Here is an 11,455-nt window from a genome sequence, read left to right as displayed (position 1 = left end):
TCATGCAAAGTGTTTTAACTCAAAATAGCTAGTAGTTCATTGGCTTTCAGGGACCAAACCTGTTGAGAGGAGGAGAAAACCCATCAACGAGAACTAGTACTCAAGTGAGCAGAGCTGGGGCAGCCGCATGTTTGTCATCTTTCTTAAATGGGGTGCGGCAAGAGGCAGAAGCATGATAGGGAGGGGATTTCCTGCTTCACTGAGGCAGGGTTTCACAGGGTGACTTAGTTTTCGGGGTTAAGAATTCAAAGGCAGGGCTTCCCTGGTGGCGCAGTGGTTGAGAATCTGCCTGCCAATGCTGGGGACATGGGTTCAAGTCCTGGTCCGGAAATATCCCACATGCCACGGAACAACTAAGCCCGTGTGCCACAACTACTGAGCCTGTGCTCTAGAGCCCGCGAGCCACAACAACTGAGTCTGTGTGCTGCAACTACTGAAGCCCGTGTGCCTAGAGCCCGTGCTCTGCAACAAGGGAAGCTACCTCATTGAGAAGCCTGTGCACCTCAACGAAGAGTAGCCCCTGCTCGCCACAATTAGAGAAAGCCCGTGCGCAGCAACGAAGACCCAACATAGCTAACAATAAATGAATTAATTAAAAAAAAAGAATTCAAAGGCAGTTACTGAGGCTAATCTACCATGTTGCAGTTGGCACTTTCTGAGTACTCTGTTCAACAATTCACATGTATTATCTCAACTACCCCTCCCAGAGATCTATCCTGCAAAGAGGATTGCCGTCCCTTTTTCACAGATGTTGAGCCTTTGGCTTAGAGCACTAAGGGAACTCGCCTAAGATCCCATAGTGAATAGGAGCTAGAGCCAGCGTGACCACCAGTTTGATTTCAAGGCCAAATTAACCTTTTTTCTTTTCTGTTTTTGGGAGCTATCTATATATTTACATCTATATTCTTCATATAGAGTATGTATAATTTGGGTAAGCCTGGAAATGAATCTGTAGAATTAATTTCCACATAGGGATTACACCAAAGTTAGAAGAGTTTTTAAAAGTAAATGGAGGGCTTCCCTGGTGGCGCAGTGGTTAGGAGTCCGCCTGCCAATGTAGGGGAAAACAGGTTCAAACCCTGGTCTGGGAAGATCCCACATGCCATGGAGCAACTAAGCTCATGAGTCACAACTACTGAGCCTGTGTGCCACAACTACTGAAGCCTGTGTGCCTAAAGCCGGTGCTCCACAGCAAGAGAAGCCACTGCAATGAGAAGCCCACGCACTGCAACTAAGAGCAGCCCCTGCTCGCCGCAACTAGAGAAAAGCCCACACACAGCAATGAAGACCCCATGCAGCCAAAAATAAATATTTTAAAAAAGGAAACAAAAAAGTTTTATAAAATTTTTTATTTATAAAACAAAAAAATTTGTAAAACAAAAAAGTTTTATAAAATTTCATTTTGAAAAATGAGAAAAATAGAGATAAAATGCCTCTTAGAAGCATTATGAATACGATGAGTCAAGCAGAACTTTTCTTTTGCTCTTGGACACTGTATGTAAGGTCAACAGCCCTTACACATGGTTATATATGGTTAAATATAGAACACCTGTTGCAATTGTGGGTCCTCAGACATCTTCATGGTGGAGGGCTGGCAGAGAAGAGTGTGGCTGATACAAGGCAGAGGTGTAAACTTTACCTCTGCTGCCAGAGACGTCCTGCCAACAGAGGCCCTCGGCCCAAATCACTGTACCATTCATTTAGCAATTCATTTCTTATTTTCTGGATCTTTCTTTTATTTTCTTGTACTTTTAACCAAATACTATATGTTCTTTTACTGTATTCCCCGCCACAAAGACCTGATAATGTCTTATCATTTTAAATTTCCCACAGTCCCTAGACAGGGACTTATATTATTGCTATTATTTAATATATTTTTTCTTTTATGTGATACAGCAATGCTCAGTGTTCTTTTAACAACTTTTTTTTGCACTTGGAATTGTCCAAGTAAATACTGCTTCTTTGCCATATGTTTGAACGCTCTTAGCTTTCCCAAATACCGGCAGTACCCAAATTGTACATGGAACTTTTCCAAAAGTTATTTGATGTATTGGTTTTGGAACTCTGTAAAAATAAAATGTACAATATATTGGTTGTATTTCTAAATCGAACTACACTATTCAGCCCATCATGTATGTAAAGTAAAAGGATCCCCCCAAACCACCATAAAATCAAATGTTCTTACTGTAACGTAGTCACCACAGGAAAGTACAGATATGCACATGTATTCATGCCCCACCTCCACTCCTCAAGGCTGCACCTCCTCCCTGCTGTGATATGGGCTGGGAGACTCCCCTCTTCACTCCCATTTTTAGGTTTTAGGCTGACAAGCTGGGGAGAGTTGAACTCTTGGGCCCCATATCACCGAGGTTGCTTGATGGAATTGGAGGTTGCAAAGGTGAAAAGAGAGATTGGGGGCCTCGTGGGGCTTTCTAAGTGTTGTGATGGGAAATGCCTGCAAGATGTCACTTGTTTCTTTCTTTTCCCTCTCCTTGCTCCTTTGTTGTTGCTGAAGGGATTGGAAAGCAGAGAAAGAATTGGCAGTGGGGTTCTTGCAGTTGTAACACAATGGAGTTGAGTTGCCTCCCCTTCACCTTTGGCTTTGATGTGTGTGACAGAGGGTCAGCAGCCTCTGAGGAGGGAGTTGTGGCTAGGTGGCACCTAATCGAGGTCGAAGGAGGGGACTTCTCCCCATTCCCCCAACACACATGATGTGATGGAGGAGGGAGGGAGAAATGCATTTCAGGGATTGGATGGAGAATTGGAAATCCTAGACATCTGCATGTTGGTAGCAGCGAGGAGAAATGAAAGAAGAGATTAGCAGAGGGGAGTAATATGTAAAGAGCAGGTCTGTTTAAGTCATACTCTGCCTGTAAAGTAGAGGACGAAACCCAAATTGAGGCCCCTGACTTCACAGTCCAATTACAGACGTGCCACTTTATATTCTCAGAAAGATATGCTCTAAAATTGAAGCGATTAAATCCAGATGTGGAATTTTCTGTGGGTAACTCCACTTTGTATGTGTCAGCTTTATAATCTGTTAAATGTTAAGTAGACCTTGGAAAATCTTCAGCTCCTCTTAGGTGTATAGGAAGCTGGAGGAGAAGCCAGACCAGGGTCCCTCCTCCTTGGAACTCAGTTCCAACCATCTTCTCTTCTACTTCTTTTTCATTATTTTCTTCTTTCCAAGGTACACAGGTGTATCAGAATTGGGTCTGCCTCCAGACCCCCAGGAAGTGTGAAAGCCACAGGTGTAGGAGCTGTGCAGGGAAGGGAGGGCAGCAGGGTCTAAGCAAGCCAGCCAGAATCCCAAGATGAGCCTTCCCTGGGCCGTGATGTGAATGGCAGAAGGTGGAGAGCCAGTTTTGAAGGAAAAGGGTGACTCCTTTTAGAATTGTCACCTATTATATCAAGAATCTGTGATTGGTGAACTCTGTCGACCCTACTAAAATAAGTAAATCAACCTCCCCCAAAGAAGGATTTTACCTTCACTCTCTTCCCCAAGTACAGTTTTAACTATGCTTTTGGAGTCAGAAAACTATTAGTTTAAAAATATATATAATAATAATAATGGGGCTTCCCTGGTGGCGCAGTGGTTGAGAGTCTGCCTGCCGATGCAGGGGACACGGGTTCGTGCCCCAGTCCGGGAAGATCCCACATGCTGCAGAGCGGCTGGGCCCATGAGCCATGACCGCTGAGCCTGCGCCTCCGAAGCCTGTGCTCCGCAACGGGAGAGGCCACAACAGTGAGAGGCCCGCGTACCACAAAAAAAAAAAAAAAAAAAAAAAAGAAATAGTGGGTAAAAACATCTTGAATAAAGATTTGATAAATACATTCCTGGATTCCTAATATCATTCACTTGCCCACTTCTCTCTGAAGTTAAATCAAATGTTTCATTAATAGGAGTGAACAAAATTAAAAAAAAACAACAGATGATTCCAAAAGGTTAAACTAAGATTATTATTTGAGCTGGGGGAAGGAAATTAATTCAGTTTCTAACTGAAATCTAGGTTTTAACAATAATCGTTTAAGTCATGCTCAAATTTTCTTCACAGTGCAGTATATACTATGGGACAGTAGTTCTACCGCGCACTGAAGCCAGAAAGTAAACTATTGCCTTCTTTACGGCCTTCCATTTTCTTGTTTAACTTAAGTGGCAGGAACAACTGATAGGGGAAATCCTAAAACATCCAGCTCCAGTGATTTTTAAAAAATTCTAAACCAACTTTTTTTTTTTTTTTTTGGCGGCGGGAAGCAGTTGAAAGAGCTTTGCTAAGGTCGAGCTAACAGCTACAAAATTGCCGGCAGGCAGAGTCTACTTTGGAGAGGCGAAAGAGTAGGCTTAACTCAAGTCCCTTGCCGGGCAAAAACGAAGCAGGTGTTAGAGGGATGGCCTTTTTGGATAGGATGGAGACCCGAACGGATGAAGTCTTCTCTGGTTAGAAAGGAAATTTGGTATTAAGAGGGCCTCACGGAACCCCAATAATAACCAAACAACTGGTGTTTTTCAGGGCACCGGGTGGAAAGTGGGTGGCAGGAAGTAGAAAGGCTCAAGTTGCTTTCCCTGCGTCGGTTCAGGAATTTAATTTCAGCACATGTTTACTGGAGCCTAATAAGTGTCGGCCACGGTGTTAAGCACTGGGATATAAAGCGGAACGGAACGTGGTCTTGTCCTTGAGGAGCTCACAGTTCAGGAAAATGGCTTCAGCATTCCAAGTAGGCTTTGATAACTTTCTCCCCGGGACTTATCAAGGGAGAGTTGCAGGTAAACCCATCCACACTTTTAACGATTTCAGAATAGAGGAAAAGAGGCGCGGCAAGGGGGTGGAGGAGAGATGGCTGCAGGGGCTGGTGGCAGGCTTGGCAGCCGCCAGACGCGGGGCTCTGGTGGTGTTGCCTGCTGGCAAGGAGCGGGCAAGACCGTCCCCCTCGTTGGCACCCTCGGGCTTGGCTCGGGCACACTGAGGCCGCAGCGGTGCCAGCAGCTGGTCCGGCCCGGCCGGGCGGGCTGACAGCCGGGAGCCAGGCAGGAGCCGCGCGGAGGTCCGGCTCCGGGGCGAGACTGCGCGCCCCGTGCCGGCAGCCAGGGGGCAGAGTTCCCGGGCCCATGTCACTACAGGCTACCTGGGGCTCCGGCCCCGCCACTGTCCGCCGGGTCCGCGTCTTCTCTTGGCAGGTCCTCTCCACCAGCCAGGGCTCCGCGGAACACAGGATTTCCCCGCCCGCGATCGCTCCCGAGGCGCAGGAGCAGAGGCACGGCCGGGGATCCGCGGCGGGAGGCGAGGTGGGGAGGGGAAGGCGGACCGCGCGCGGGGGACGGGAGGGGGCTGGAGTAGGGGATTCCAGGGACGCAGCCCCGCCCTCGCCCCCGCCCTCGCCCCCTCCTCTCCTACCCTTCAGAACCCGCGGAGCAGGGGGAGTATGGAGCAAACGCCGCTGCTCTGGCACCATGACGCTCGCCCGCTTCGCGGTGGCTCTGATTTTCGGGGCGCTCCCCGGAGTGGTCAGCTTTGATCCGGTCCTCAGTTATCCTCTGGGTCCCCAGTACCCTTACTACCTTCCTACCCAGCAGCGTCCACAGAGGACGCCTCTGCCGCGCGTCCCGCGCCCCCCGGCGGCGCTCCGGACCCCGCGCCTGCAGGCCCTCCACGCCCGGCACACGCCCGGGCCGCGCGCCGGGGACTGCCCCGCCGGCGAGCCCTGGGTCAACGTGACGGACTTCGGCGCCTCTTGTCTGCGCTGGGCAGAGGTGCCACCGTTCCTCGAGCGGTCGCCCCCGGCGGGCTGGGCTCAACTGCGAGGGCAGAGCCACAACTTTTGCCGGAGCCCCGACGGCACGGGCAGACCCTGGTGCTTCTATGGGAACGCCCACGGCAAGGTGGACTGGGGCTACTGCGACTGCAGACACGGTGAGTGGCCTCGGGGCAGCGGCGGTGACTTGGACTGGCGGGGAGCCACCCTAGCTAGGAGAGGGCATTAGGTGTTCCTTGAAGAGAGAGAGTGAGAGGGGGTGCGATTGAGGGTTTGCCTCTCAGTGTGATGGTGGGCTGCCCCTGAGTTACCATCCAAGTACCTTGGTACCTTGACTTTGAATTAGCAAGGCGGGCTTCGTGTGTGAAGGTTATTTGGGGTGATAGTTCCTCTGGAAGGTGCTGCGCTCTGGGTTCCTGGATAAGGTCTTGTCTCTGCCGTGTGTGTGTGTGTGTGTGTGTGTGTGTGTGTGTGTGGCCGCGCGCATATGTTGGGAGGATGTGTGTTTTCTGCATCATCTTGCCTTCAGAATGTTACCATATTTACGTAGAAGAGGCAAAGCAGAGGAGGCGATAGTTTCTAATTACTTGTTTTGGAAAGGGAAATATTAAATCTAATATGACAATCAATAACTTTCCCCCCCACACACCCGATTTGGGAAAACGTGGTAAAATTTCTGCCTTACTCCCACCATTGACATATATTTGAAAAAGTTTGGCAAAATTTCCCGGCCAAAATACAACTTGTCAAAATGATGTTCATGTTCTGGGGCACAGTGTGATAAATATCATCAGTGAGTGAAGAAAAAAGAAAGGGAAAAGAGATCGGAATAGTAACTATCTTAGGGAAGAAGCAACTTGATATAGTCAAGTGCGGTTTTCAAAAGTGCCAGTATTCAGCTGTATATATTGTTTGTGGAAAATCGGGATCAATTGGTAAAGAGATAAAGTTGGTAAGATATTTTGGTTTTGTGGTAATAAAAGCATCACATTAATAGATTTAATGTAAGTGAATAATCGGCCTTTAAACAGTGCTTTGTTTTGAGTTGGTGTTTTGTTTAACATTAGGGCTTTTTTTTTCTCTAATAGTTGTGGGGAAAAAACCTTACATGTCCTTCAGAGTTTGGATTTTCTTTAAAACTTCTTTTTTTTTGGCAGCTCTCCATCCAAGCTGTGGGGCAGCTGTTTCACTAATTGTGATCCAGAGATATGTTGTACTTTGTACCTTTTGGAGGTAATTTGGAGGTTAACTTTCACAGGGCAATTCTTTCCCTTCAGAAATTTTTATTTATCTGTGCCTTCAATTGCATTAGTGCTTTGCGTTAAAGGAAAGTGATAGGAAGGTTAAGATCAATTATCCTTTATCCTAGAGAATGAAGTCATCGCTATACTTGTGTTTCACAGACAGAATGCCAATGTGGCTGTAAAAATTTTGAGATGATATCAAGCAGAGAGCCCTAGCATTGTTTCACTATTTACTGTGAGGGATTATTTGTAGTAAAATCTCATGTTTAGGAAAAACTGACAGTTTTTCATCTTTCTATTATTATATTTCATATTTCCTATTGTATATACATAGACATAAATAAGTGTATTTCAGAGTTAAAACACTAGATCTATTGTGCTTTCTGACACATAATTCTTTTCACTTTATATCCCAAATGAGGAGAGTAGCTTGTTCATTGATTCTCCCCACCCTCTTGTGTTGAAAAGAAATTTAAACCTAACAGCAACACACTCTTTGTGATTCCTCTGTGTTCATAGTCAATTCTCACTAGACAGAACTCTGAACACTGCGTAATAGTGTGTGTACTTCCTGGAGTAAAGTGGTTGAACACAAGAGAAACAAAAGAAAACACCCAAGATGGGAGATAAATTCTCTCCCTGCCTCACACCCCCACAAAAAAAAAGAAAAAGAAGAAGGAAAAAAAACCAGGACAGCAATCTGCTGGCTATGTAATAATTTAATTACTCTCACAGGCTTAGTCTTGCTAACCCATTCTGTCATTTACTCCTCACATTCTGATTGGATGTAACTCATACCTTCAAAATGACTGGCATATTCTGAACCTATGACTTTTTTCGTTCCACATTTCAGTTAAGAGTGTGAACAAAGCTGTCATGGAGTGGTGAAAAGAATATGGAATTGTGCTTTAGAAAACACTGGTGTCCGCTTTGGCTCTGCCAGTAGCTATGCAGTGTTGAGTAAGACTCAACCCCCAGAGCTTTAGTTTCCTTATCCGGAGGAAGGCAGCTTTGAAACAGATTTATTCAAAGGACTTTCCCAGCACTGAGTATGTACCAAAACACCCCGGCCTGATAATAACAGGTAGGATTTATTGAGCATTCACTCTTTGTTGGATGTTGAGCTAAGCATTTTATATATTAGTTTTCTCATTTAATTCTTTTTTTAAAAAAAAACCTATTTATTTATTTATTTATTTGGCTGCGCCGAGTCTTGGTTGTGGCACACGGGATCTTCGTTGTGGCATGCGGGATCTTTTTTTTTTTTTTTTTTTAGTTGCGGCATGTGGGCTTCTTAGTTGTAGCATGCACGTGGTTTCTATTTCCCCGACCAGGGATCGAACCCGGGTCCCCTGCATTGGGAGCGCAGAGTCTTACCCACTGGACCACCAGGGAAGTGCTTCATTTAAATCTTATAGCAGCATTATAAGATAGTGCACATTTCACTCCACAGCTCATTTTATTCTTTAATTATATAAACATGTAGAAATATCTGTACTGTCTAATGATCCTATTCTTGTAGTTTAAAGACTAGTTTAAAAAGAAAGAGAAAGGAAATTATGTTTGGTCCAATGTACATGATTTCCAGTCTCTTCTGACTTGAGAATATCCAGGGTTTTCTTTTTCTTTTCTTTCTTTTTTTTAACCAAAAAAAAAGAAAGAAAGAAAATTAATAGAAGGAAAGAAAATTAATTGTAACGAAATCCCTCCTTTAAAAAATAAACTGGGGCTTCCCTGGTGGCGCAGTGGTTGGGAGTCCGCCTGCCGATGCAGGGGACACGGGTTCGTGCCCCGGTCCTGGAGGGTCCTGCATGCCGCGGAGCGGCTGGGCCCGTGAGCCATGGCCGCTGGGCCTGCGCGTCCGGAGCCTGTGCTCCGCAACGGGAGAGGCTACAGCAGTGAGAGGCCCGCGTACCGCAAAAAAAAACAAAAACAAAAAAAACCCTGGAGGCTAGAGTCATGTACCTGTTTGCATCAAGAGTAATGAGGAAGTTGGTGCCCCTGAGGTGGAGAGTTGGTTGAAACCAAGTTGAAGGGGTGGCAGGGGGATATCAGGTGAGCCAGGGCAGGGCGTGGACACTCCAGTGGCTCAAATATCTGAGAACAAGAAAGATGATGCCTGGGCCCTGGTTGTGTGAAACTTGCAAATTAGTAATAAAGAATCATTTGGGGGATTCACCCTGAATCAGCCCTGGGGGTTAGTTCTTACTATGGGCATTAGAATCACGTGGGGGCTTATTCAAATGCAGATACCTGGGCTCTAGCCTTCAGAGACCCTGATTAAGTCAGCTAAGGAATTCGGCTCAGGAATGTGCATTTCTAATGAGCAGTCAAGGTGATTTGGAGGCTGAAGACCCTTTGTCACAGTCAGGGAAAACCATGGGAGGGCATCGGAACCCACCTAAGCTGTGTAGCCATGGGTGATCATGTCAGCGGAGTCTACCATTCTGTGACTTAATCCCACTAGATTTAGGATCAAGCATAAGGCAGGCCTACGGTAACTTTTTGTGTGGTTTTAGAAAATGGTTTTGTTTGACCAGTGTGGGATAATAACAACTTAGTTCACCAGAATATGATTATTGACTGAATGTGAGCCAGATTATTTTCACATTTCTATAGGAAGAATTAACAGGCAACTGATTCCCCCCAACAGTACCTTGCAATAATTTGGAGCTTCCTGACTGGAAAGAGGGATCCTTTTTCCAGTCTCCAGTTGGTGTGGCCGGTGGGGCAACTTGCTTGCACTGTGCTAGGAGCTCCTCTTTGTTACAAGCAGCCAAGTGGAACTCAACCATAGGTGACCGATGACTGATGGGTAAAATAGGTATAATAAACGATAATGCTCTAATGATTGAGATTTGGAAACAGGAGGGAAGGGGCAGGGCACAACCTTTAAAAGAATGACGTAGCCACCGGACATGACAAAAACTGGGTAGACCCACTAGGTCCAAGATGGCGGAAGATTTGACTTCCAGTGGACCTCGAGCCTCATTATATGCTCACTGTAATATATTAGCATGCTAAATGACACACCCACCCATGCCTCGGCAGTTCTGAGGCTGATCCAAGATCAAAAAGTGGGCAGTGGCCCAATTCCTGGAAATCCCATCCTCCCACTCATTAGCCTATGAAATTACCCAGCCCATAAAAACTAATCACGCCATATGTCAGGGCTTCTCACCTTCTGAGATGGCCCACACTCTATCTGTGGAATGTGTTTCTCTCTAAATAAATCCACTTCTTATCTATTACTTTGTCTCTCACTGAATTCTTTCTGCACTAGACGTCAAGAACCTGAGCTGTGTGATATCAATTAAAAGACCATGGGTTCAAGTCCCAGTCTGGGTTTTGGCCGGGTTTGAGTCCCAGCACGTGGGTTCAAGTCCCAATCTGAGTTGAATGGTTTCAATTTTACCAGAAAGAGTGATTCATAGATCTGACTTTTTGTCATGTCATGCAGATTAGTTCACCCAAATCTCCTGATTCAGATAGAGATAGCGGACTTGTGGGATGTTACAGGCTGTACTCTTTGAAGTCCATCTGGTGTTTGAAATGAAGGTTAATTTAAAAAGTTGGTAGAAAGCAGTCCCTTTTTAAACTTTTTTAATGCTGCATCTTGATTCTACGTAGCAGGTGCTGAAAAGCATTTATTAGCAATAACAGATTTGATACATTTCCTGGCTGGATTTTAAATATTGAGCTCACTCTGCTTTTCAGGCTAGGGCAGATATAAAATACTTTGATTTGGGGCATTATCTGACTTTTTACTAGTGTGAATTTTTTTTTTAAGAAGAAAATTAGATATCCACTTACTACTGCCTTTTATGAGTGATTATCCTGGACTCACAAATACTCTCTCTGCATATATATATGCAGTCCTTGGGGTGTGTGTGTGTGTGTGTGTGTGTGTGTGAAGTTAACTTTTGCAAAAGTCATTTGGTTTATAACTGTGAAGGCAAACCTAAATATCAAACAATAAGGTATTACTCAGAGATCTCTTTATTCGATGGATACTCTGCAGCTCCTAAAGTGATAATCACAAAGATGGTCTATAAAAAATGGAAAAATGCTCACAATAATGTTAAGTGGAAAATATGGATACAAAATTGATATACATTATGACTAACTGAAAACAAGGATGGCTGTGAAAAGTTTGGAAGAGGAAATAGATGATAATTACGAACTTGGGTATGAGTGTGGCTTGGGTCAGTTAAGGTGGTTTTGGTGGCAAAGAATAGAAAACCCAATTCAAAATGACTGAAGAAATAAGATTTGTTGTTCATATTACAAGAAGTCAGGCTCCAACATGGTACAGCTCTATTTCTCTGCTACTCTTGATTCCTTTATTTTCAAAGTGTGGCTTTTATCCTTAGGCTAATGGTTATTCCAGATTTCATATCGAGATAGAACAACTTGAAGAAGAAAGATAGAGCCCCCTCTTCATGTATGTCCCATTGAAA

General features: G+C 45.1%; 1 protein-coding gene across 1 annotated transcript in view; it reads left to right on the top strand.

The window, feature by feature from the left end:
- The first annotated feature begins 5,410 nt into the window (after positions 1-5,410).
- Positions 5,411-11,455, top strand: part of PRSS12 (serine protease 12) — a 67,050-nt gene continuing 61,005 nt past the window's right edge. Inside the window, exon 1 of the mRNA XM_060012928.1 lies at positions 5,411-5,909. Within this exon, the coding sequence (XP_059868911.1) occupies positions 5,450-5,909 (460 nt within the window). The 5' untranslated portion in view covers positions 5,411-5,449. The remainder of the gene's footprint in view (positions 5,910-11,455) is intronic.

The sequence above is a fragment of the Delphinus delphis genome, chromosome 5, assembly GCF_949987515.2.
Source record: "Delphinus delphis chromosome 5, mDelDel1.2, whole genome shotgun sequence".
Lineage (NCBI taxonomy): Eukaryota > Metazoa > Chordata > Mammalia > Artiodactyla > Delphinidae > Delphinus > Delphinus delphis.
The sequence above is the reverse complement of the archived record's forward strand: the minus strand, read 5'-3'. Positions and strand labels throughout refer to the sequence as shown.